This window comes from Pseudopipra pipra, chromosome 3 (assembly GCF_036250125.1).
Source record: "Pseudopipra pipra isolate bDixPip1 chromosome 3, bDixPip1.hap1, whole genome shotgun sequence".
In the NCBI taxonomy this organism is placed as follows: domain Eukaryota; kingdom Metazoa; phylum Chordata; class Aves; order Passeriformes; family Pipridae; genus Pseudopipra; species Pseudopipra pipra.
In genome coordinates, this window is record NC_087551.1 from 1,207,900 (window position 1) to 1,235,191 (window position 27,292).

At 46.8% G+C, this 27,292-nt stretch overlaps 1 protein-coding gene and 2 long non-coding RNA genes across 4 annotated transcripts in view; all 3 read right to left on the bottom strand.

Moving 5' to 3' along the window:
- Window positions 1-8,417, bottom strand: part of PSME4 (proteasome activator subunit 4) — a 47,923-nt gene extending 39,506 nt beyond the window's left edge. Inside the window, exons 1-3 of the mRNA XM_064650970.1 lie at window positions 8,181-8,417; window positions 1,772-1,912; window positions 1,325-1,441 (exon numbers count right to left, since the gene is read on the bottom strand). Of these exons, the coding sequence (XP_064507040.1) occupies window positions 1,325-1,441; window positions 1,772-1,912; window positions 8,181-8,353 (431 nt within the window). The 5' untranslated portion in view covers window positions 8,354-8,417. The remainder of the gene's footprint in view (window positions 1-1,324; window positions 1,442-1,771; window positions 1,913-8,180) is intronic.
- Window positions 8,418-11,069: 2,652 nt separating this feature from the next.
- LOC135412336 (uncharacterized) lies at window positions 11,070-14,879 on the bottom strand. Its single transcript, XR_010429591.1, has 2 exons — window positions 13,118-14,879; window positions 11,070-12,739 (listed from the first exon to the last, which is right to left on the bottom strand). It is a non-coding gene; the product is annotated as an uncharacterized LOC135412336 (long non-coding RNA).
- Window positions 14,880-14,898: 19 nt separating this feature from the next.
- LOC135412332 (uncharacterized) lies at window positions 14,899-27,147 on the bottom strand. Of its 2 annotated transcripts, none has more exons than XR_010429584.1 (6): window positions 26,829-27,147; window positions 25,326-25,396; window positions 24,801-24,961; window positions 19,031-19,143; window positions 15,660-17,856; window positions 14,899-15,263 (listed from the first exon to the last, which is right to left on the bottom strand). It is a non-coding gene; the product is annotated as an uncharacterized LOC135412332 (long non-coding RNA). The 2 variants fall into 2 exon arrangements; XR_010429583.1 differs by having other exon boundaries at window positions 14,909-15,792; window positions 17,535-17,856.
- Between the last annotated feature and the right edge of the window lie 145 nt (window positions 27,148-27,292).

The window sequence follows — 27,292 nt, forward strand, 5'->3', positions numbered from 1 at the left end:
CAAGTTAATCAAAGCTGGATGTTGCACACAGACCATCCCAACCCAGACCTTCCTCCCAGCCCAACCTCTCCTTTTCCCTCCTGGAAAAGCTCCCTCCCCACTACCAAGTTTGCCTCACACAGTAAATGAGAAGTGACCCCCAGAGCAAGGTGTGCAGGTGCAAAGATAAGAACTGAAATAAAAATAAAGCAAGGAAGGCTCTGCCCTTTCCCATCTTCACCCACAGCTACCAAACTAATGCAACTGAGCAAAGTGACCTTTCCAGCTACACAGACACCAGAGAAATCCAGCCTGAAATGCTCCATAACAAGTGACAAGGCTCCACATATTTTCTATTAATGTCCCTTATCAGCAAGAGGATCTCCCCCTCAGGAATCACTGCTTCAGGATTATTCAGAAAATTGTTTTTTCAAAGCAAATCAAACATTTCTTCACCTGCATTTCTTCACACAAAGGTTCAGTTCAACCAAACATAATGCATTACCCACGTGCTGCCTTTTATAATCTGTGCTTTACAGAGCAGGACTTTCCTAATCAGAATCATTAGGAAAACTGTAAATCCCGGAAATCTGACAGATGGGCAGGGATTGACAGGCAAAGAAAGAGAAGAAAACAAGTTCTCGTTTTTCTAATCACCAGAACGTGTCTAAAATTTTTAACTGGGGGAGGGGGGAAATTATTTCTCCCTCTCATGGCATCTCTGAGTATATCCATGTATTTCCTATGGAAGGTACTTCACTTTGCTTCCCATGGATTCCAGATCCTGGGAGTGATTACAGCATAGATATTTATGAAAGATTCTATATTTTCCCCAAACCCTTATTGTGTTATAGAGCAGCAGAGGTTTAACTTAATATCTGTGCTGGTTTTGACTGGGATAAAGTTAATTCTCTTCACTTTCCTCCCTGTCTTTAGCTCAACCCCTGAGTTTTCCCACTTTTCCCCCCATCCCATGAGCGAGTGGCTATGCAGGGCTTAGTTGCCAGCTGGGGTTAAACCATGACAATACTGTTAAATAATCCATATTAAATTGGTTAAAACCTGGGTTACCACCCCAAAATAAGTTGACCAGGACCCCTGTTCCAGCATATTTAGAAATTCATCTCACTCATAAAGAAACATGATGCCAAACCCAAGCCCCTGGCAGAAGGAGCTCCACGACTTAGTGCAGCCCTGCAATGCAAATTATTTGAAATATGCTCATGAAAACACAACCAGAGCATTTCCCACGTATCAGATTCCAGGGATTAGGAGCAAATTACAAAGTGCTTTAAAGCCTTACAGGCACTCATGGCCCAGCAAAGGTTTCAGAAGGCGAACTTACTTGGGAAACCAATTTAATCCCAGATGTTCTGTCTTGGAGTACAATATCCTCTCCAACATTTCGTAAAGCGGTCTCCATGGCAACTCCAAATCATCCCTGGAAAGCAGCTCTTTTTTCCTGGTAGGAAACAGAACACCAAGCACTTCGGGATGAAACGCTTACCCGGAACACCCCAGCCCCTGCTCCCAGCTTGGCACCCGCTGCAGGAAGGCCAGGCAGGAACAAGCTGGCCACTGGCAGCATTCCCAAGGTTTTCCTGGCTAAGTGAAATAAACATCATGGAGTTGTGAGCCAGCCCTCACCTCCCCCCCTGGCTGAGGTTAAACCTCGAGACTTGGCTCTCTGAGATGTTTGCTTTTCCTTATAGGGGGAAAAATTCCATACAGGTAGAACAACACTGAGCAAGGGCTCAGGAAGTGTCCCCAGCAGGCAGAAAGGTGTCCTTACTTCAGCAGGTTGATGAGCAGCCGTGCAAAGCCCTGCATCATGCTGATCTCCAGCCTGGGAATGGTCACCAACTCGTAGAGCAGCTTGATGAACAGCACGTGATCCTCCCTGCTGAACTTCCTCCCGTACAGGCGGATGTACCTGCCAACAAACACAGGGGGAGTCAGCCAGACTGGGGACAGTCCCACCTCTGCCTCCTGAGCCACAGCTCATCTGGCTGGGCTGCTTCAGGAAACTGTAAGAAATAGAAACCCAGAGTCGGGTGATTTCCAATCAGAATTTATTATATGGTAAAAGCAAATTCAGCGCTGGGTGATCGGGGAGGGGTTTCAACAACTCCCAACGCCTGTCACACCCAAAGGAGACAGTTGTTCTACATTTATTTCCAGCTAATTAATGAGTATTCATTATACATAAGCATAAACATTACACATTGTTAAGTCAGACATTCGACAGATGTTTTTCTTAAACAAGAATATTATCTATAAGCATCCATAATATATTGTCAAGTCAGACATTCAGCAGATGTTTGCTGGTTATCCACACAAAGTTATAAATTTTTAAGAAAGGTGCTATTATCTAGCTTACTAAACTCCTTCACTATAAATCTTACACAAGGTAAAAGGCAGGTAACTTGTTTTATGTCTTTATAGGGGCCCAATTAAGTTTTACGATTTGTTTTTCTTTTCTCTCTCCAGGTCATATTGACCTTACACTGCTTTTCTTTTAATTAGCCCGAATCATTCTCTCAGTTTATCACAAAATGAAACTAAAACCTGGCTCACTGAGCCCAACAAAGAAGAACCTGAAGATACACAGCAAGGGAAGATGGGCAGCTGCAGCTACAGGAAGAGAATGACCAAATACAGTTTACAGGCCCCTAAGATCCTACAAATACTGCAACTTCACGGACAGGACACAGTCCACAAGCTAAAATACAACCCAAAAAGTATCAAGTCAAGCCCAAATCCAGTAGCTTCCAGTAATAACTGATTTAGACACTGAGTTTTCCTGGTGGTGTGTCCCCACTGCTTCCCTCGTTTTTCCTGATCCCTCAGGAAAAGCTCTGGGAGATGTGTTTGCTCTTTTCAAGTTGAGATTGAAAAGAGACGTATATTTTAAGTCTTAAAAGATATTCTGCACCAGCAAAACCTATATCAGGTTCCAGGGCAGCATTTAACACGTGGCACAACTATAAATTACTACCCACTGGGAGACAACTTTTCAATTTTATTACTGCTCCAATTACTCCTAAAGATTCATAAGAAATCTGCTTCCCACTTCCCTTTTCCCAGTGATTTCAAGAGGGGAATGTTTAAATGTTTACATTTGATGGGCAGTATTTCCACTAATGTTCACGTTGTACTTATTTCAAACAAACCAAATACAAGACAACCCACTTTCCCACCCCAGGAACCTAAATTATGTGGATTGGCCAGAGACATCCCTACCTACAGAATTACACCACCAGCAGCTGAACACCTACACCTTTCACAAGCCTAAAATGGACATGCAAAAAGAATCCTCAGGGAAAGAAAAATGGGTGAGACACATATATATATATATATATATAAAAAAAGAAACTGGAGAGGCCTGGAGAGTAAGTTTTAACTACAAAGAAACACAGAGATCCAATTTATCTGTCAGCTGCTATTTATAACCAAAAATAAAGTGTTTGGCTGGTCCTCCTCCTTGACATTTGCTAACAACAGTTCTGTTACACAAACTGCTGTTTAATTAAGAAACAGAAGAAGGAGCAAAGTGCACAGAAACGTGCTGAACACAGAGGTGTCACTGGGCCCAGGCAGCAGGGCCAGATGCCAAATTGCTCCTGTGTTTTACTTTATGTAGGAGGGAGGCAGAGTTTAAAAGGGTCAATTATTTGTCTTAATCCAGCTGAGCACTAAAGCAATGACAGAAAATAAATACTTCTAGAAAGGGGTGCTTAGCCTTTCCCTCCAAGATTAAATGAGTGAATTCTAACAGAGGGGAACTGGGATATTTTCAGAATATCCCCTCACAAGGGATGAAATATCCCTATTACTAACTAAAAGAATATAGGCATGTTCATCATATATTTATAAACATATGCTGGCTTTTCAGGATTTAAAAAAATAGTTAACTGGGTTATGGGGGGGGAAAATGATTCTAAAACTAAACTGTTGCAAAATAAAATTAAGATTTGTTACATGAAAGCAGATAATACTACTCTGAGACCTGAACTCTCAATTCCACTGCCCTTTTGGTTCCTTGGAGGTTTTATGAGCTCTCAGCCTCCACCTGCCCTGCAAAAAGGGTAAATTAATTGTCCCTCATTGTGCTGGTCTCATGGGATATGATTTGGAGTTCAGCTACGTGGAGAGAAAAAAAAACCAACCAACCAAAAGCCACTCACACAACCTAAAAAAACATGATTAGGAAGTGAAAACACTGTTTTCAGCTCCATCCCTTCTGTACAGAGTGCAGGGTCTCTGCAGATTACCAAAAAGCCAATTAATTCCCCAATCCAGGAGTGCTGGGTATCCAGCCTCTCACTCCACAAGTACAATAGGCCTATTTTTAGGCAGTGTGCTGTGGGATCAAGTGACCACCCTGAAGTGCCCTAGAAAGTTGGCTGCTCTGCTACAGTTAAAAATTCCCCTCACTTAAGCTGGACAGAGCACTCCCCCAAATTCCTGGCTGTCCATTCGCATTTTCCAGCACATGGGACAGGACCACAATCGGTTTAAAGCTCAGATTTTGACAGATAACATGGAAAACAATGAATCACGCTCGGCAGGACTATTTAAATCACATGCACACAGCACACACATCCCTTATGCATCCTGAGGAAAGCTTCTATTTTTTTTTTGACAGAGATGAGAAAAAAAAAAAGACATGCAAAACAAGAGTTTTAGGCAACAGTGGTTAAAACACTCAGCAGTCCAACTGAGAGGTTTCCATCCTCACTGTAACTTTGTGTCCTGTCATTCTCATTCCAAACAGCTGAGCTGCATTTTTTCCCCACACCTTACAGCAAGACAGTTAAATGTCATTTTGTAGTAAGTCTGTGCCTGACAAGCACAAAAAAATAACGTTGTCAGGGACAGAAGCTGTGTCCCTCAGCTTCAAACACCCCTGTCCACTGGAGCAGGAGGCACAGAAAGGCACTTGTGTGTTTTTTCCTGGCTGCAGAGTCAACTCCAGGCACAGTAAGGACGAAGTGTTTATATTCTATTAATATGCTCGTTTATTGGCTACATTCCAAAAATAAAATAAAAAAAAATTAAACCATCTGTAAAACATGAAACAGGGAAAAATTGAAAGAGCGTGTACTTCTGACCTGGAGACCATGAGGGACTGTGGTGCAAGGCCAGGGAAGCAAATTATTTTGCTGCCACCTGCTCTTCCCACCCACGCTGGGGCAAGTTCCACAGCTGAGATTCCCTGCTCTGCTTTCACAACTGGGGTAGCATTTTACAAGGGGCAGCTTTTACCAGCCAGACCTGGAGGACTCCTGGGGTAATGACTGCAGATTTGAGTGCCAGTCTTCCAGGCAAGGAGTTTTATTTGTTTCAGAAGCCTCACCGAGTCACAACTCACTCTCCTCAGAGGAAAGTTCTCTCACCACCCTCCACACACACCCCCACCAAAGGACCCGTTCTCACGGCTGAAAATTACCCCTAAAAGAATTATGCCAATCAGCTTACAGACATTCCACCCGATAAACTCCAGTTCTGCCTCTTCCCCCCCCCCTCCCTGCTCAGCTCGTGACATCAGCCCAAAACAGCTGCTCTCAAGATAAACATGTGCAAGTCACGCTTCCAGCTGGGGGAAGGGGGGCACGTAAGAAATTCTCCCTGGCACCGTGAAAGAGTACTCAAATTATTAATTCAAAGAAAGAGCCGGGTTTCACTTTCATTCTTTGCTGTGGCACAAAGAGCCGAGTGAGGCTGGGAGCCCTCGAGGGGGGTGTAACTGCTGCAGGTGTATCATCATCTGCACGCCCTTGTGTGTTTGTACACACATCACCCTGTTTGTATTAACAGTTGTATCTGTCTGTCTAAACAAGAAGCAGATCAAAGACATAAATCACTTCACAGAATACCGCAGCCATCATACCACTGTGAAGATTCTGGGCTTTTTTTTTTTTTTATTTAATTCATTTATTAATTACAGCTGTCCAGAAGGGAAAAAGGGAGCAATTTGATTTGGAGACGAATCGCTGACTATCGAGAGACAGCAAAACTTGGATTTTATTGCCATTATTCTGTAATTTAATTTAGGTGTGACATCAGGACACCACATGGCTGGAAGTGTTTTATCCAGGCCTAAACTCTTACGGTTTTATTTCATAGAATTCCAGAAGGTTTGGGTTGGAAGGGACTTTAAAGCCCATCCAGTGCCACCCCCTGCCATGGGCAGGGACACCTTCCACTATTCCAGGTTGCTCCAAACCCCGTCCAACCTGGCCTTGGACACTTCCAGGCACAGAGCAGCCACAGCTTCTCTGGGCAACCTGTGCCAGGGCCTCCCCACCCTCAGAGGTGAATTTTTTCCTAATATCTGATCTAACCCTACTCTCTGTCAGTCTGAAGCCATTCCCCTTTGTCCTCTCACTCGTAAAAAGTCTCTTTCTACCTTTCTTGCAGGCACCCTTTGGGTACTGGAAGGCCAAATTAAGTCATCCCTGGGCCTTCTCCAGGCTGAACAATCCCAATTCTCTCATCCTTTCATCCCACAGAGGTACTTTCTCAAGTCAAACCAAGCAGCAACACATCTCTCACGTTAACTGCACCGGCTCATTTTTCACTCCAAGCCCACTGTTTCCTTCCCTGCCCACACCAACACACTCAGAAGCCTCGTTACATCTAAATGTGCCACCCAGGGATCTCGGTACTAACAGGCATCAGACAAGCTGCAAACGCACACGGTGAACTCCAAACTTCAAAGAGTAGGTGGAAAAAACCACAAATTAGAGCCTGCTGACCTTCCTGTGATTCATAAAGCAGCACAGCAGCCGTTCTCAGCGGGCCAAATTCAGTGCCCTGGAGCCTGAAGTGGGAACAGCAATTGCCGTTTACAGGGTGAGTAACGGGGTGATTCTAACACAGCCCAGCACACTTTGAAAGGCCTTTCTGTGCCTACTCAGCCACAGTTCAATAGTTAAAGCCCATCTATCCTCACAGTAAGAACTCCTAAGTTCGTTTTAACCCGAGGGGTACACGTAGCTCTGCCACAGGTGCAGGCAACAGGTACCTCTGACCCCAGTGGGAAGCAGCAGATGGCTGGGGGGGGTGGGTAGGAAGGGAAACAGTGTTGAACTGGTTCCAAGCAGGTTCAAACTGTCACAGAACCAAACATGTGAGTCATTTTGCAACCACCGCTGTAATTCTATCTAAGGCTGCCTCTTGGGAAACAGAAAGGCACTTACATTTCAATACAGTCCTCTCTGCCAGGCTGGGCTGGCAAATGTGTACGAAATCCCTCGCTAACGTCAAAAAAACGGCTTGTGGAAGGAGGGAAGCTGTAAGTGAAGATCTTGAAATGGTATAAAATACAGGTATTCCATCGCTCCTGGCACGTAGGAAACGCTGGTTATAAAGGCACGCATGGCATTCAGCAGAATAACGTGATAAACATCCACAGAAGTTACCGATTGAAGCCACAGGAGTCACTGTCATATGATGCCACATCCAGTGCCAGGGTGCCCAAAAAGAAAAAGGGCCAAGCACACTTCGTAAAACTCACGAAGAGAAACCTGTATGTAGCACCGGGTGCTATCTATGAAACCAACGGGGCTTTATCTGTATCAAAACCACCTTCCCAGCACGCACAGCAGAGCCAAAATCAGCATAAACCACACCGAGCAAGATATCAAGGGCACTGGGGGTGTTGACACAGCATTAAGCCAGAACTTAATCCCGCCAGCACCGACCCAACAAACAGAAAGACTTTGTGCCCCTACAGCAGAAGCGGCACAGCGATGGCACAACTTCCCTAAGAAGGCAGGAGGTGAAACAGGTGGCCGAGCAGGAAGAATGAAAAAAAAAAATATTAAAAACGGCGGAACAAACAAACAAACGAACGAACGCGCGAGTGCTCGATTCGCCAAACCGGGAAGTTTTCCGAGCGGCCGGACGGGAGCCACCTTTGTCCCCGTCCGGGGATGCGGCAGCGCCCCTTGCGCGGGGCCGGGGCGAGCGGGGCCGGGCAGCGGCCGGAGGGGCCGGGACAGGGCGCTGTGCCCGCACCCAGCGGCGCCCGCCGCGCCGTTATGCGGGAGGCGGCCCGCAGGGACGGGGAGAAGGGGGACGGGCAGGGGGAACAGAGGGGGACGGCAGGGGAGAGGAAGGGAGGGGAAGGGTCCGCCGCGCCCGCTCGCAGCCCGAGGCCCCGCTGCCCGCGCCCGTCCCGCCCCGGCACTCACGTCGAGAGCTTCCTGGTCCAGAAGAGCCCGCCGGGCCAGAGCTCCTGCAGCTGCACGGCGCGGGCCAGGTTGCCCTTGATGTGCCGCAGGAAGCGGGCGGCCTCGGCCTCCAGGCGCTCGCCGTAGGGCAGCAGCTTGTTGTAGACGATCTCCTTCTGCGGCGGCCGGGCCATGTCGGCGCTGCCTGCCCCGGGAGGGCCGGTGGTGACCGCGGCCGCCGCGCCCCGCCCGCCCCGCTCCGCTCACTTCCGCCGGAAGGGGACACGGGGCGGCTCCGGGAGCGCCGGGGCAGCGGCGGGGCCGCGCCCGGGACGGGGCCGTGTGGGACGGGGCCGTGTCACCGCCGGGGCAGCCCCTGCGCGGGGGAGGCGCCCACCCGGGCTCGGCGCTCTTGCGGGCGGTTCCAGAGCCCTTCGCCGTGGAGGAGCCGCCGCCGCCCGCGTAGTTCGGGGAGAACCTTCACCCCCCGGGGATGAGCCGCCGTGCCCGCAGGAGCTCCGGGCAGCGCTGGGAGCGCCCCGGTGACACGGCCCGGGGTGACACGGCCCCGCCGGGTCACGGGTGGAGCCCGGTGAGAGCTCACGGGTCTGTCCCGGCCTAATTGATGCGGCGGTTCCGTAATTAGCCCCGCGGGTCTGATGGCAGATTGCGCGGCCGCCTAAGAGGCTTATTTGAAATAATAGCGCCAGTCGGGAGGGCAGAGCTCGCCCGCGGGCCGTGGGTGTGGGATAAGCGCTGATGGATATGTGATAACGCCGCCGGTACTGCTGATAGCTGTTATCTCCAGCTGTCCTCGGTCGAATTGTTAATTGAATTTCCCCTCAAGAATTACGTCGTGGCCATACGACAGCTGCAAACTGATTAGATTTAAAGCTACTGACAAGGGCAAATCCTGTTTTATGATCTTTATGCTCAAACTAGCTCTGCTTAAAATTAAAAAAAAAAAAAAAAAAAAAAAGGCTAACTAAGTGCTGGAACACGTTAGGGGGAGGAGAGATGCCCCAGGAAACCTAAATATGACAAGCAAAGGCATCATCACAGCATTTTCCTGAGGAGTGCACTCACACCGTCTGTACTTCTCACCCTCCCGGACCTGTGTTTTTAATAAAGGGAGCTCAGTAATTTCGTTCAGTGTCCCAGACTTCTGAAACACCCCTCCATTCCTAGAAGAACTCCTATCACGTGATCCTGGAGGATACACATCAACTTTTACATGGTTACAAAATAGCTGGACTTTGTGATCATTTTCGTTGTGATTTGGAGGGTGTTTGCTGCCATCTCTCACAGGGACTTTACGATTCTGTTGCCTCATATCCACATGAGGCAAAACAATTCTCTGCCCTTTTCTTGCCTCAGTTACAAATGAAACTTGATCCTGGTCAAATTTCTGTGGGGATCAAGAACACCTTTTTAGTGGTTTGCTGGTGAAAACAACAGGCAAAATAAATATGAAATGAGTAGTTTTATCACCAAGGATAAATTGGATAACTGGCCCAGAAGCTGTAATAAAAACCCAATATCTGTGGATAAGTGAAAATATGCATGTATTGAAACTGAAAAGTCTAAAATTACCTATTTTCTGTCACTTACACTCAATATTTAATATGCAATTGCAATGATGATTTGTTCAAACAGAAGCGTTTTGTAAATTTGAAGTAGGCAGAGTTTGTTTGGACTTGGAGGAAAATAAAATCCAAATTATACTCTCCAATTTCCTGCACTTGAAGTTGGCAGATACATAAGGAACTTCAAAGCTGCATTCTGTTGCTTCATAGCCACGTTATAAAAAAATACTCCTCCCCTTTCTGACTCAGGTTGAAACTGAAGCTTGATTTTTTTCACACATTTTGGAGTATTTTGCAACGTGAGTGAGCACCTCTGACCTCAGGGAGCATATTTTGTCTGAACCAACAAGCCACCTCCTCACCTGTGACCTCAGACACACAAGTGCCTTCCACCAGAATGAAACACTTACCTGTTGGGGGAAAACATGCCAAGTGTACACTTCAGACTGTCATCCTACTAACTCCTCCTCCTCAGGAATATGACTCCTCTTTTCAGAGTTTGGAACAAGGGAAAAGGAGATTCCTAGTCTACTCACAGTTACAATAGTAAGCAGACACAGAGTACTTGCATTTTGAATGTATTTCCTGCATATTGATCAATTTAATAATTACATTTAATAATTATATAAAAAACGTATCCTTTCCCCCTCCTCGTTATGCTGCCATTCTGCTTTATAAAGTGGGTACAAAAATGATAAATTTTGCCAAGTGAGTCAAAAATAAACGTGTTCTTCGAGTTTGCAACGTGTTTTGGCTGCAGCAGTGTGTGAGAGCACATTTGGTTCCCGAGTCACATGATGGAGGACGGGCCTTTCATAACACAGGACCTGTCTGTGCTTCTTGCATCAACAGCTTTTTCCTCTCTTATTAAGTAGGAGGAAGAATGCGAGTTGCCAGCAACCCAAATGTGGCTGCCACCTGTTGGTTTTGGCACTAAATCCCGAGAGCTGATGAAGCTGGGCGTTGTAGTTGAGAAGAAAATACAACCTTTCCATTCATGAGCAGTTTTGGGGGGTGACAGTGGCTCAGGGCACGCCGGGGGTTGTTCACACGTTCCCTCCACCAGCACTGGCACAGAGATTTGGGAACTTGTCACTCAGCCTTAACCCTGGTTCCCACTGTCTCAGCTCTTTTCTTACAAAGGAGCCCTGGCACAGCTTTCCCAGAGAAGCTGTGGCTGCCCCATCCCTGGAAGTGTCCAAGGCCAGGCTGGAGCAACCTGGGCTGGTGGAAGGTGTCCCTGCCCACGGCAGGGGTTGGAACTGGAGGATCTTTAAGCTCCCTTCCTATGGGCGGCAAGAGTTCAGGAACAATGCACAGACAATCAAAGCGATGTCCAATTTATTATTTAAATGACTTTTATACAGTTTAGTTTGTTCTGGGTACGTGCTTACAACAAGGTGATTGGGTACCTCGGTCTGTGCACGCGTCTCACGCCTTTGGTTTATTGGCTCTGAAGCTCTGTCCACCCGGTCTGAGATCATTTTTGCCACCCAAAGTCCCTCCTGTCCATCCGCCTTTAGGGATTTTCCCGGGATTTTGCAGGTGTCCCTTTATCTCTAGTTTTCCCACAACAATCCATATTTAATTGAAAGCTTTGTGGAACATTTTCATTACATACTGTAAAGCACAACTAACAGTTACTACACAACAAATTATAGCTATTAAAAGTGTCAACCCCTAAATTACTAATCCTTTCACCCAGCCAGTGATGCCAAACTTGCCTAGCCAGTTGGACAGTTTGTTCTTGTCATAGGTGATGTGAGACATGCGCTCCTTCATCTCTTGAAGCTGTTTAGAGATGCTTTCTCAGTGGTCACATAGATTCAGGCAACACATCCCCATTCCAAGATATTCAGTTTCTTATTACCTGCTAACTGACAAATTAACCCAAGGGGGTGCTGTTTTTCCCCTCCTGAGTTAATAATCATCACAGTCACTGCACGCTCTGCTATTATGTGATTGCCATATCCTGAAGCTACTTTGTCTGCTATTTTTTGTAAAGCCTTCTTTGGCAGTGCAGTGAGTTCCTTGCACTCACCTGCATCAGTAGATGTACCCAGCAGTGGCATAAGAGGACGTATGTCGTCGTTGGTGATTCCACACACAGGTCTAACCCACTGAATATCTCCCATTAGTTGCTGCACATCTGCTAAAGTTGATAACTGTGTGTTTACATCAATTTTCCGGGGGCGTGCTGTTCCCTGGGTGATGATCCATCCCAGACACTTCCATGGATCACTTTTCTGGTGCAATTTTTAACCCTCGCTTCTCCAGCTGTACCTGCAGCTCAGCCAGGATCAGATTTACCTCCAGCTGTTTTCCTGCAATCAGAATATCATCTACACAGTGATACACTAGCAAATGGGGACGTTCCTTTCTGCAAGGTTGCAATGCCCGTGCAAGGTACATCTGACACAACGTGGGAGAGTTTTTCATGCCTTGGGGCAAAGTCACCCAGTGATAAAGTTTGGCAGGTTCGGCCTTATTGGTGGAAGGCACACTAAAGGCAAACCTCTCTGCATCCTGAGGATGCAAAAAGACCGTAAAAAAGCAATCTTTCAAGTCAATAGTTATGATGTCCCAATCTTTTGGAATCATGACAGGGGATGGGAGTCCTGGTTGTAGCGCTCCCATGTCCTCCATGACCTCATTAATGGCACGGAGATTGTGTAAAAGACATCACTTTCCAGACTTTTTGGGGGATGGTAAAAATTGGGGTGTTCCAGGGACTAGCGGATGGTACAATATGCCCTGCATCAAGCTGCTCTTGGACCAACAACTGAACAGTCTGCAGCCTATTGCCTTCCACTGGTTTACCCAGACGGGGGGTGTCTGTCTTCCACCTCAGTTTCAGGGCTGGCTGCCTCTCAGTGACCGCCCCTAAAAGGGGTCTGTCACCAGCCTTGCTCCCAGCTGACCCAACACGTCCCTTCCCAGCAATGGAACACGCAGTGCCAGAACGTACGGCCTGGTTCCCACCGACCTGCCATCCTTAAACCAAAAGGTTACCACGTCACGGCTCCTCCAGGTCTGCTGCACCCCGCCCACCCCCAGCACACCCCCGGGGGCTCGTGTCAGAGGCCAAGCCGGTGGCCACTTATGACGAGGGATAATTGAGACATCAGCACCGGTGTCCAAAAGCATGGTCAACTGGAGGGCCTGTATGCTAGGATGCAGTACTATCACTGATTCTTCTGGCTTTCCTCTTTTAATATCTACGGCCAATAACGCTTCCGGGGCTCTGGCAGAACCGAAACTCCCTCCTCTACAGTCCTCTTCTGTTACACACGGGACCAGGCAATGAAAGGGGATGAGCTGGGCAATTTTGCTTTTGGCTGGAATGGTAATTGGTGGTGTCATGGTATATACCTTAATTTTGACAACACCCAAATAATCAGCGTCAATCAATTCTGGAACAACAAGAATACCTTGTTGATACATGGAATATCTCCCTATTAAAAAGGCACTAAGGCCTAAGGGTCCCCTTAAGACCGAATCTACGACCACTACCTGTTGTGTCTGGAGAGTGACATCTGCTGCTGTTGCCAAGTGCACTCCGGTGGTGCCGGTGGTGGCTGCGTGGCAGCTGTCCAGGCACCCTGACTTGCTGTCATCGTGTGAGGTGTGAGGGGTTGGCACACTCAGCCTCCCGTTTCCCTTCCACCTACACTCGTGCGTGTCATGGTTATCCTTCTCACAATTTGCACACCACTTTGGAACAGCAGCTCCCTGAGGCCCACCACCCCTTTGACCTGCAGGACACCGAGCTTTAAAATGTCCCTTTTGCCCGCAGTTAAAGCATTTTTTCTCTGTCCTCCCTTTGCCTGGTTTATTTCTCTTTTGCACCAACAGCTTCGCTGCTGCTCCGACAGCTGTAGCCATGTAAGGAGCTTCCTCCTGTTGAACCATTCTGTCTGCAGCTTCTAATAACTGAGCCTTCGTAGCACCTCGTGGCAGGTCACTCAAAGCTCGTTTAGTTTTTTCATTGCCATTGTCATAGGCTAAAAAGTCCAAAAATTTGGCCTTCATGTTCTCACCTAGGTCAGGATGGGTATTAATTGCATGATGCAACTGATCAATAAACTTCCCAAATGGCTCTGTTGGCCCCTGCCGCACTGTAGTAAAAGACAGAGCTGTCTTATCATCAGACACTGCCTGTACTGCTTTTTGTGCCAGCTCCTGGCTGAGCTGCAATACTTTGTTGACAAGCGGTACCTGTGAGTCTGCCCGTGCAAAAGGACCCGTTCCCATGAGCATTTGAGTCGTTACCCCAAAGAGAGGATTCCCCTGTTGTCTGGGGGTCGCAGCTGCTGCATCACACCCTGCCTGCCATTTCTGATAAAACTCGAACTTCTGGTGGGGAGAGAGCAACGTGCTAACGATCATTTTCGTGTCACGGGGTGTCATCAATGTGGAAGAAAACAAATGCTGTAACAGGGATGTAGTATAACCCGATTTTAACCCATACTGAGCTATCGCAGCCTTAGCTTCTTTTAGCATCCACTCTAAAGCCTGATATCTCCTGTTTCCCCCCCTGCCTAGTATAACTGAAAGTGTGTCAGGAGTTAACGACAAAAGCTCTCCCTCCATCATAGCATCTCGCAGAATTCTCTTCCATCTCTGCTCCGGATTCTCCCTACTCGCGCCAGCCCCTGAATTCCCAAAGGGCAGATTTACGGATCCTCCCAGCGCGGTCCCACCCTCTCCCCACTCCATGAGTGGGTTTTGCGGAGGTGGTGGAATGGACAGAAAAGGGTTTGGGGGAGCCTGCGCCTGAGGAGGGATAGGGGGAACCGGCAGTGGCAGAGGGGGTGCAGAGGGCTCTTGCCGCCTCTGCTCTTTTTCTGCCACAGATGCCTCCAAAGCTTTCAATCTCCGCAGCAGTTCTTGCAGCTGCGCCTGGTCCTTTGAACCCCTCTGTCTGCCCTCGAAATCGGATTCTTCGGAATCCGGAGACGAAGGCACAGCCGGCGGCAGCGGGGGACAGAGCTGCGCGGCGGTGCGGGCAGGTCCGCGATTCCTCCCGCCCCCCGTGTTTCCCTGCCGAGGCCGTCCCGCCAGGTTCGCCGGGGGGGGCGGAGGCTGCCGCGGCTCCCGGCGGGTCGGGGTCGGCGTCGCGTGGCGATGACGTACCGGGCGCGACGGGCGGGCGCAGGCGCAGTCGCGGCAGTGGCGGAGTGAGCGGCAGCCGGGGGAGCGGCGGTAGACGCGCAGCGCTGGCCGGGCCGGCGGCGCTCGGCGGTGGAGGGGCGGCGGGACAGGGCACGGCTCCAGGCGGCGGCGCGGCAGCAGCCTCGGAGGGCGCGGCGGGAGAAGCGGCGGCGGCTCCTGGCCGAGGCGGGGCTGGGGGGGCTCTCCCGGCCCGGGACCCGCGGCGGGGGGAGGCGCTGCTGGCAGTGGGCTCCCCGGCGTCCTGCACGGAGCTGGAGCTCTCCGGGGCTGAGGACGGACTGCCGGGGCCGCTGGCTGACGGTCGGGCGGGAGCCTGCGGTTTGGAGCTGGCCGGCAGCGGGATCTGTGGAATGGTGAATAAAAACTGAGAAGCCGACCCGCCCTCTTTGCTCTCAGTTTCGCCGCTCGCTAATGCAGCACAGAGGTAACTTGCCTCTCAGTTCTCGTGGGTTGCAGCGGATCGGTTAACAGTCGCCACAATGCTGGGTAGCGAACTGCGTCCTGAGATCCTTTGGTGATCTCTTCCCACAGCTGCTTCCCTATGTTTTCCCATACCGACACTTCGAAGGCAGCATTTACTGTGGGGATACACCGCTTATCTCGGGCCCAGTTTAACAGCCCTTTGAGGCTACCTGCATCACAGGATAACCCTCTCTCAGAGAGAATGTGTTGGAGGAGTTTAAGCACCGCTTCTTCCTCCTTGCTCAGTGCCGGCCCCGTCTCCTCCCCAGCCGCTCACCTGATTAGGGTGGGATTCCAAGTCGACTGTGGCTCGAGCTCTTTCCCGGTTTCCTGCCTCCTCTTCCCGTTGCCGACACTGTCCTCGGGGAACAGGGCACTCGGGAGGGTCCCTGTCTCCCTTCGGGCGCCACCTATGGACGGCAGGAGTTCGGGAACGATCAAAGCGATGTCCAATTTATTATTTAAATGAGTTAACTTTTATACGGTTCAGTTTTTTTCCGGGCACGTGCTTACAACAAGGTGATTGGGTACCTCGGTCTGTGCACGCGTCTCACGCCTTCGGTTTATTGGCTCTGAAGCTCTGTCCACGCGGCCTGAGATCATTTTTGCCACCCAAAGTCCCTCCTGTCCATCCGCCTTTAGGGATTTTCCCGGGATTTTGCAGGTGTCCCTTTATCTCTAGTTTTCCCACAACTTTCAACTGTAAACACATGATTTTCTCCTACCTTAACTATAAACATACCAACTAACAAGTATAAACATTGCATAGTTTCACAGTTTGTAAGTATAAACACATGGAGTTTTCACACGGTTTGCAACTTTCAAAGTTATGTGGAGCAGGCCTAGTGCTTCTCAAAAATATGGACTGTTCAAACAATGTCCATTTTCCTGCAAATACTCTACACCTTCCAACCCAAGCCATTATGTGATGTTACAGTTTTGGGAAAGAGTAGCCAGTCCAACAGGAGCTTCATGTTACCTGTATCCTACCTGTCCTGGTCTGTGACCCCCTCATATCTCACAAATCCCCACGACACAAATAAAGAGGAATAACTTGCTTTTTTGATGAGGATCCCTTTCCCTCATCCCAGTGTTTCTGAATTGGTCAGTCATCCAAAGCTGGCACTGAAAGGTGCCAAAGGGACAGCTTAGAAACATGCCCATTACATAAAGTTCTATTTTACAGAGAATTTGTCTGTTTGGGGGATGAGGACAAGAATGATTTCAGCATCTGAACGAGGTGCCAAAGAACTTGGGCTTCCTGTGTAGTATGGGACAGAAATAGGCTCTTCTAAAGTGTGATTCAGAGGAACTAATTTTAGGTCCCTAAAATGAGGCTGCCAAAATACTCCATGACTTGTTTCATGTTGGATGGGGAGGTGGGTTCAGTGTCACCTACAGCACACAGGCTGAACACTGGGCTGTTTCTGTAATGCCTGGTTAAATCTCCACGTTCCAATACAAGTGGAACATTTCTCAGTTCAGCCTCTGCTGAGCAGAAATAAGAGGCACTTAGGAAGGGGTTAAAGTGTTATTATGGGCACCTACATAATTTGTAAAACTACTGCATAGACAAGGCTGACCAAATACGTGCAGCATTGTTATCCTGCACTTTACATTCCCAGTGGTTCATCCACCCTCAGTTATATCCATTCACAAGATACTGTTTGGCCTCCACTCTTTCCCAGCTGAAGTTAGTGGGTTACTGTTCTTACAATGGACAGTCACTGCTTGTACAAAAACAGGACCTAAATCCTCCTTGGGGAAATAAATGAATTTACAGCAAAGCTTGTTTTCCCTCTCCACTTCCTGGATTTGTTCTCTTTAGGTGCCTTACTGCCCAAGATTTGGAAAGCAAAATTGTCTCAAATCCACACAAGAGAATCTGCCTTTGACAGTCTGTTTCCTCCACATGTCTGAAACTCCCAAAGATATCCCTGGAAACTATTGTGCCTGCAGGGAGAAAAAGCAAGAGGCTTGAGCCTCATTATGAGAGGCTCCTTCCAAATCACTCAGAGCCATTTGAAATACATAATAATTCCCTGGACGTGACAGAAATGCAGCCAACTTTGGGGAAGGAGACATTACTTTTTTTTTCCCCCCCTTTTCCCTTTGAGCCACTGAGATGGATTTTTGCATCTCGCTGTCTTACCAAACAGAAACCAGCTGCAGAGGAGCATGTGATGACAGTGAACTCCCAAAGGTCAATCCCAGGGATTCTGCTGTTCTAGGAAAATCAAGGAAGCACAGTCCCTTGGCAGCCTGCAGTCACTCACACAGAAACTGCTCCTTGTGGACTGGGGTGTTCCAAACAGCTGCCTGTGTTTGCCAGAGCAGGATTGTGACACACTTTACCCAAGTAGCTGACCATATTTATTGTTTTTTCAGTGGCCAGTGTGTCTGATGCAGCTTCATCTGCAGTTCCCAGTCCTCCAGTTTGTCTATTCATCATCAAGAGGAGACATTGGCAATGGCTATTAAAGGAAAAAAAACCCCCATATAATGGTTGTTCTCCCAAGCCAGGATAAATCAAATAACAGCCAAAACCCTTTGCTCAGGTTTCCAGCCTTGTTTCAAGCAGCACTCAGCACAAATAACTGCTGTGTTTGTCAGGGCTTTGGCTCCGGTGGTTGTTCAGGCTTTGATTCTTTGGGTGGATTGAGTGTTCACTGTTTGGACGTGTGGATCAGAAGGATTAAAATATTTATGAATTCTGGAAGAGGAGCAAGCTCACTTAAACATTCCCTTAAGCAATCAGTCCTTTCTCTGCTGCTCAAGAATTACTTATCCTTTGCTCTGGGTTTCGTGCGTGGAATCTGCACAGGAGACTTCCTGGCACGTTTCTAAAGCAGCAGCTTCTGTCCTGGGATGTTGTGGAGGGACACCCAGCAGATTAACAACCCTCTGAGAGGATCACATGGAGCAGACTCAGAGCTGTCTAGGATTCATTTGGGCTAAGGTGGCGTGTTGTTTATGCCCACGCCCCAGTAATGTGGGGATAATAACTGTAATTGTGTCAGCAGCATGATTATGGCAATGCCAGTCCTGCTGACTAACACTGAGATTCAAGGAACTCTAAATTGGTTTATTATTGTCTCAGCTGTCCCATTAAGAAGAGCTGAAGGTGAAACAATGACTGTAAATTAACAGCCTCGGAAATATAACTGTCAGAAAGGCTGTTTAGGGTAGAAGGAATGTTCCAATTAAAGAACACTGTAGGCCTGTAAATTCAGAGAAACCCCAGGGAGAGGGAAAAGTCTGTTTTGCCACGTTTGTGTGTTGTTACTTTGAGGCCAAGCCCAGAGGAAAACTGTTTTAGTCCAAAGCCGGGTTTAGTCCAAAGCCATCAGCTGGGCAAAGTACCAAGAACTGGGGGAAAGAACTAAGGGGGTTTAAAAATTCGAGTGAGAAAGACAATCTGCCTGGAACAAAAAGAGCAGAAAAAACCAGCTTGTAATCTGCAGAGAGGGCTCTGCAGGACAATCCAGTGGGCGTGGACTGTTATGTGATACCACTATCTCCAACCCCCCCGTGTTTTCCTGCTCAGTGGCACTGCAAGGGACGGATGCAGAACCTGATTCATGCTTGCCTGGCTTTGCCAAGTGCACGCTCAGATCCTGTAACCGTGCTCTGAATTAATGTGCTTACCCAGAGACAGAGCTGGGGAAATGGTTGGCCTTGGAGATTCCAGCTCCCTCCGCCCGGGAAAGATGGAGCCATCAGCCTTTCTGGAATGGTGTTAGCAGGAGGCTTGACAGGCTCTGAAATTAGAAGAAACTGGGTCAGAGTCACTCTGGTTATCCCCAGAAACCCCCAGCAAACAACCTGATGCCATCACACCTCTGCACAGAAGGTATGGTGGCGTCCACCAGCTCTCCAGGAGCTTCTCAGGGAGCAGCAGGTCCCATCAGGGTGGCTTTGTTTAGTATTTCCTCTTGGCTGCCTCACTGGGATTTTTTAAAACTTGAATATTCACTTAGATATTCTATTTTCTCTCTGGGCTCTGTGCCTTTTTCTCTCTCCAACCCCTGCAAAGGTTTATTTTCTCCAGGACAGCTTTCAGTTTCTTTCAGACTGACCTCGGCCTTTGCTGCGGAAATGTGCGAGAACATTTTCCTGTGACAAGACTAAAACTGAGAACTAAAGATTAAGAACTGGCTGTGCACACAATCTCACTTCCCCCTGCGTGTTCTCCCCTTGCTTCAGTTCACAGGCAGACATCCTGAGTCACGGGCTGTTTCGTTGTGCTTAATGGTGCTAAATTGGTTTTCCAACCCCTCATTCATCTGCTTTTTAAGCTCATTATGTTCTGGCATCGTGTTCTGCAGCCACAGTTTCTGATTCATGCACAGTGGGAAAAGTTGTTCCCTTTTGATTGTCATAAAATTTTTATCTAGTGATTTTTTTTTTTGATGCCATGAGTTTTCCTATGGGAGAAATAACAAGGCTTCTTCACCATCCATGATTACATAGACCTGTGTTGTCCACAAAAATCACAGTCAAGAGAATCTTCCTTTGCCCAGATGCTGATTTTCACCAAATTCATCACAAGTTAATGTCTTTAGAACATACTTTTGGCTGGAGTTCATCAGCAGATTCAGACTTGAAGAATGATGTGGGAAGGTGAACACAACGAGTGTGCAAACAATGCTTCTTCAGGGAAGAACTGTGATTCTTCCCTGTGTCCTCTTCCTGCTGCCAGGTCCTGCACCAGGGAATTATGGACCATCTGAGATCCTGTAATAACAGCAGAGAGCTCATTTTGTCCAGTTCAACACAAAGTGTCACTTAAGCCTTTGAAGTTATCCAGTTCCAAGTACTGGAGTAGCCATCAGTCCAGTGAGACTTTCCCTGATGGCACAGGCTGCAGTGATACAGTGCAAGACCCCAAAATACTAACTAGGGTTTCTCTTTGCTGCTTGTGAGAAGAAATAGAGGTCTGATGCAGTTAAGGAGAATGAATCAAATGGTTTCACAGAGCAGCAGAATGCAATAGCTGTCAACCCACCTCCCTGAGAAACCATTCCTTTACCAGCCCACGCTCTGTTGTGCATTCTTAGATCTTTTGTAGAGCCCTAAATCCTCCCCATATCTGACAGTATTGTTCTGGCAGCTTGGAAAGGGTGATGCTTACATTTCCTACATTTCAAGGGGAAGAAAGAACTCACTGCCTTAAATGACCACATCTCGTCCTCAGAATGTTGTGCAAGGGGGGAAAATATAAGTTTCAGCAGCACCTCAATGTGCTCCTCGAATTTTAACGAGTTTCCTGTGAATGGGTGTTGCATAAATCAAATGTCAGATGATTCTCCTGCTTTCCCATCAAACCAGGTGATTAAGGCTTTGAATGTTCTCCTTCTAAATGTAAGAGGGAATTTTAACGTTGTTTGCACACAGAATAAACTTTCCCTGAATAAAATAACTTCTACCTGTTTGTTAGTTCAGAATCTAATTAAATATAAACCACTCAAGTCTTGGATTCACAGAATCAAAGTACTATTAGGGTTTAATTGTCCCTTGGTTCACAAATTGCTTATAAAGTTGGCTTTACATAAGATAATAAGATATACTTATCCTCTGTAATGCCATTATCTCCACTAAATTTAAATCCTTTGTTTTCACATGCTTTTATTGGTGGAGGTTTAGGGTTTGTTGCCTTAGAGGAGCGTGAAAAAATGTTAAACAAACCAAGGACTTTGACGAGGCAATGATAAAAATGTTGAAAAGTGAACAGAAGTTTAGTTTCATCAAATATTCATATATTTAGAAGATGTCAAACAAAATTATTGAGCTGTGAATAGGGTCACAAGCAAAAGAACTTTGGGCATTGCTACTCTAACTTAAAAAATAAAAGCTCCTTTCAGACAGTTGACAGGACTTCATGCCCTAGACAGAACCAGGATATAACACAAAAATAAACCCAAACTAACACAAAACCTACACCACGTGGTCTGGCCACGGGAAAACAAGGGGCTCACAATTTTGTATCCGTCACTAGAGAACTCGGGTTGCTTTATGTAACCAGGCCAGGATTTTGGAGCACGAGAGGGACAAATTTAGGTCCCTGCACACAAAGTTTGGCTGCAGCCCTGCCACCTGATCCGTGTGGGCAGGACTCCCCCCCTGCACTCTCCTAAGTGGGCTGCACAGGTGGGGGCCCTCCCGCACAGATCGGGTTCCTGCCTCGGGAATTTGTCTCACAAAGGGATCACGAGACAAGTGCTGTGAGCAGGTCACCTGCCTGTGCTCTGAGCACACTGGAGATTCACCTGGGGAGTCATCAATCACTCAACCACCAAGCCAGCATTGCAGCAGTTGTTGTTTGCTGCCTGCCCACTATTACTGCCCCATTGTTATTTTCTATTTGTCCAGAAGGCAATCAAATCCTCTTTGGAAACCAAACACAGCATTTCTTTCGACCTTTCCTTCGACATTTTTCTCTAGGCCATGCAGCAATAACTGAAACATAAGTAACCAGGTAGATCCTCCTCAAAGGTTTTATGAAATTTACGTGCTTGAATTTAAATTTTGGCAGTTCTACCACACAGAGCAAGTTTTCATTTATCCTACAGGTAAAGAACACAATCCCCTCCCACATTGTCCTGCTGTAACATGAGACTTCATCTTTGCCAGGCACTACTTTGTTTTGTGGCTTATTAACTTAGGTCCAGATGCTTTCTGCTTTCTTTTAGTAGACCCCCTTTTCCTACACAGTGCTCAGACTCTCTATGGTATATGAATATAAAGCCTCAAGTTTGACTTGAGTTGATGCTTCTACATCCATTCCACTTGGTTTTTAATTCCCTCTGGGTGAGCTGGCTCATGGCTGTTGGCAGCAGTGCTGGCAGACCCCTTACAGGGGTCCCTTACAGCACCAGGAACACCCCCTTGTCTGGTGCTAAAGCTTATGGAGCAAAAGTCATTTTGTGTTTATTTCTGCACAGTCATGACTTTTCTATTCAGCAATCCTGCAACAAACCCTTGTTTTATATCTTAGACTGAAGAAGGCAGACTAAAGCTCCCTGAGAAGCCCTCTGTGAGTTTGCCTTGCACTTCAGGCTTCCAAACCTTATCTTTAGTGCTGGAAAGAAGAAAGTTACTGATAAGCAGTGAACTGCAGGAATAATAATTGGGAGGTTAAGCCTTCAAAGGGTTTTCAATGTATTTAGATGTGATGTAAATAAGGACTGCGAAAAAAGACCCTGAAGAAGCTTGTACAGCTTTGAAGCAGAGTCAGCAATCCTATTAACTTTCATTCAGAAATAAAGTTATGGGAGAAAATGCAGCTTAGGAGAGGAAAACATCATATGGGAACAAGGAAAAGAGGAAGGGAAGAAGTTTGTAATTTTGCTTGAAAAAGAAAACACCAAAGAAGGGGAGTGCATTACCTTCAAGGAAAGAAAATAAAAGCTGATGAGCAATACAGTTTGTAAAAAAGAGGTAGAAAAAAAAGAAGGTGAAAAGGCCAAACTAAGCTTGCATAGCTTCTAACCTTTCCAGGTATTCCATGCTCCCCAAGTAACAGCAAAAACCTAGCAAGGGCAGCAGTGGCTTCTTTTGTTCAGAGGCCTTGGTGTCCTTTGGGAAAACACTCATCAAAATCACCTGGGGACCATTTGCAAGTGAACTGGGTGTAGAGTTTGGTTCAGATACACAGAGTTGCACAGCTAAAGATAAATCAAGAGACTCTCACACTAAAAGGCAGCAGGAGAGCAGAAATGCCATCATGGGCAGATTATTTTATCAAATTATTGTTTATTGCTAATGGCCAGTGTCAAGGGCACTGATAGGTCTGATCTCCCCAATCAGCCTCACCTGGACCCAACTATGCTCACCTGGACCCAACTATGCTCACCTGGACCCAACTATGCTCACCTGGGGCCCAACCACACCCCCTCTGCCCCTTGGTGCAGGAGCTGTATTTAAGCTCAGAGCTGAGCAGGGCTGTTCCTTAGAAGTCACAAGCAGGATTGTCTTTGGTGCTGGTTTCAGCTTTTGGATGGACCTTACCTAAAAGTTGTAGCTGTGTTTCCAGCCCAGCCTTCTGCTCCTGGAGGGATTCTGCTGCCACCCCTTGGCTGTCTGCCCAGGTACTGTGAGATTGTTGTTACTGCTGTGCTGAGGTTGCTCCTTGCATTGCTGTTTGTGGTATTCCCTAATGTTTGGCTGCAATGGCACTATTTTAGGTTCGGGGTGTTTTCCAATAATAGTATTCCTTGCTATGTCCTTTCTTTATGCAATGGCTAAAACCAACATTGTGGGAAAATATTTCTGTGCTTTGGAAGGAATTTTTTAAAGGTTTAATGCTCAGAGGAGGATTGTGATGAAATTGGCCTTGCCTATAATGGAGTTTTCCCAATTGTAAAAAAAACTTTGCCAGGGAAATGCCTGTTCTAGGCAGCTTCCAGAACAGAGGAACCCTTGTGTACGAGCTGAGGTTGTAGCAGTAGTTGTTCCTTGATAACACTGTGCTGGGAGTGAAAGTCAATCTGTGTATCAAAGGTGAGAATACAAAACAGTGTCTTTTGCAAGAGGTAGAAGAGTAAAAGCTGGTTAGCCCAGACCTGAATTACTAAGGGATCAGAACAAAAAAAGGGAAATTGCTGAGGTGAAATGAGAGAGGAATCTTAAAGAAGGAATTGCTGTGAGTGTAGCAAAGGCCTGGGCAAATTAGCACTACGATGTTGCTGGAATTCACTGCAGCCTGGAATTTCTCACTCTGGTTGATTGTGACTGTTGCTGCTTTGCTTTAGTAACAAATAAGTTACCCTGATTTACTGAGTAACAACCTGAGTCCAGCATGTGGCAACAGGGAAGCTGGCAGCACTCTGAGCCTCTGGGGCTGTATCTCTGTGTGTTGTTACAGCATGAATTCTGTCCATCCCAAAATACAACTTGTTTGTTGCAGGTTCATAATTGTTTGCATTCCTCTGCAGTAAAATCAAAGAGTGTGTCCTGTGCCTCAGCAGCTGGAGCTGTTTAGGACTCTCTTACAGTTGGCAGTAGCTTTAGGAATTGCAACCAACTGATCCTCCTTAGGCCAGTGTTGCCACTTTAGAATAAACACCTGGAAGTGGGAAGGGAATTCAAAGCTTCATGCAGACTGTCTGTGTTTCTTGGTCGTATGTGCTAAAGCCTTCATGTTAATTAAGGCATTTGAATTGTGTTTGATTTCTAATACTGATTATTTTGGCTGTAAAATATGAAATGTTTAAATGTCTCATCTTTTGGAGCTCTTCAGGCCCTGCTACTTGCCATGAAATAATGAGAGACATGAGCTTGTCTGGGGGAAAGGTGGTGAGATGTTCCTATGACAAATAAAAAAATCTCTTAAACTGACTTCTCTGAAACAGGACAGAGTGTGGAGTGTGGCTTTGTGGTGTAATTAGGCTGATATTGTAAATCTATTTTTTTTTACCTGTCTTGCTCTTCACTGCTGCCAGATGGCAGCAAATTACAAAGCATTTTCCATTTGCCCTGTGTCCTGTTCTTTCTGTCCAATCCTCCTCTTTCAAAACAAAATGGTGCTGATTCCACAGTAGTGAAATGTGATGATGATGATGATGAAATGTATGGCCCCTGTAAAAGGCAGGGGTTTAATGTGCCATGTAGTTAATGATAAAACTTGGTCTGTTGTGTTCCTACCTGCTGTGATACTGGAAGTTTTCTGATTTATGTGAATATTTGTGTTCTGTGCTGAATTGGGTGGTTGTTTATCTAGTTAACTGCTGTGTCTTGAAAAAGTAATTTTATTATTCCTCTAGGGCTTTATGTATTTTTAACCTCCCTCTAGTGCTGAGATCCAAACCTGTGAACAGTTTGGGTTCTGCTGCATTGCTGAAGGACAGAAATTTGTATGTGGAAGGGAATTGCTTAATGGGGAAAGCAAATAGAATTATTATTTTGATTTTTATTGTGAAGTTTGCACTTAACTTGCCTTTACCTGCTGAGTCGGAGAAGGTTGAGTTCATCTTCTCAGGGTGGTTAAATGATGTTTCTCTGAGGAAATGATGCCTGGAAAAAATGCAAACTTCAATTCAGTTGCTTCCAACTATCACTTTTTGCAAGGGTAAATAGAAGATTGTTGGGAGTTATAAAAAAAATCCTTCAGGGTTTTGCTCTCTCAATAAAGAGTGAGGGTAAAACTTTCCTTTTGTGCATGGACAATTATCAGTGCATGTTCTGCCAACTGCTTCCCATCCAGGAATTGCTTCAAAACTGGACTTGGGTAAAGAGAAGGTGGCTTTGCACAGAAAATGGTGTTAAACTTTCCAGTGAAGAGATTTATGTGTTGATTTGTAGTCACTTTCTTCTGTGTTGTGTTTTTAATGTGAAGTTGCTTACCTTGGGCTGCAAAATATTTATAAACCCTGAGAAGTCTGTTGTTTTCCCAGAGTAAGTTTCTATTTTCTGAAAGAATTTCTTCAATAACCTCTAAATATTTAGTAAACTCCATGTGCTGGTGCCACTCCTCTGGTTAATTTAGTACACAAAATTGACTGTGTGGGAAATCAGAGTTTGGTTTCCATTTGCTGAGATACTCTTTCATTTAAAAACACTCAGAGCAAATAAGTTGTTTTCAGTTACTACTGCTTTGTTTCGTGTTGGAAATCAATGTTTTCCTCTGTGGGAATAACGTGGCAATGCTGAAGCTGAAGTATGGGTTATCAAATTAGGGATCCTAGAACCTCCCTCTAGTGTTGAGATCCTAACCTGTGAACAGTCTGAGCTCTGCTGCATTGCTGTAGGACAAAAAGTTGTATGTGGAAGGGAGCTGCTTAATGGGGAAAGTAAATAAAATTATTTTGATTTGTAAAGTCACAGTTAACTTGCCTTTACCTGCTGAGTAAGAGAGGGTCGAGTTTATCTTCTCAGGTTGGTTAAATGCTGTTTCTAGTGTAAAATTCTGCCTGAAAACACTTTTCTTTTTAAAGCAAATATGGGGGGGAAGAGTTAAACTGCAAGCAGACATAGAACACTCTGGAGAAAAACCTTTGTGGTGTTTGGTTGCAAACTCAACTTACTAAATAACCGGTTTTTGACTTTGCTTTTGTACATGTGGCATATAGATAAAAGAAATTACGTGGTGACACTTCTGGAAAGGTTTGCTAATGAAAACTGGAAGTTGGGTAAATAGTTTGCATGAGGTGAGTTTCCTGTCTCAAAGATCTGCTGCTCCAGCACAAGGACTGAACAGGGAACAGAAATGGGCTGATAAATCTCTGGCTGAAGGCTTAAGTCATGTGGAGGTGTGAGGGAAGTCTGTCACGCAGCTTTGATGGGGATGGATGCCAAAGATAAACTCAGGGTTTTTTTGCTGTGTTATAGCTTTCAACCACATAACTTTCCACATTATCAGGCAAAATTACCTCAGTTCAGCCATGTATGGTGAACACTTTCTCTGAATGATTCCTGTAAATCCCTGAAAAAGCTTAATACTGTTTACCTGTGCGCTGGATGCTTGAGGGGGTAACTTCAGGTGAATGAACACGCGGCAGCGTCAGCCCTGGAATTGGAGATGGTGATGTTAAGTCTGTTCTCTCAAGGTATTTCTAATTTCAAATAGAAGCGAGAATAACATGTGAGGGCTCTGAAGGACACGCTGTGGCCGCTTGTGCTGCCGACGGGGCGCTCGGGGGCTGTGGCTGCCCCTCAGGGCTGCGGCGCCGGGACCCTCATGCCCTCGGTCCGTGAGGGGTTCTCCCTCCACTCACAGGACGAGCGCTGTCACCGTGAGAGGTTCTCCCTCCATTCACAGGACGAGCGCTGTCACTCCTCGCTGTTAGGTGTTCTCCCCTCACGGAGGGACCGGTGTCTCCCTCCCTGTCAGGGCTGGGTTCGGGGGTGCCCTGACTCCCTCCCTCACGTTCCCGTGAGGCGGCCGCTGACGCGGGAAGGTTGAGCCTCGCG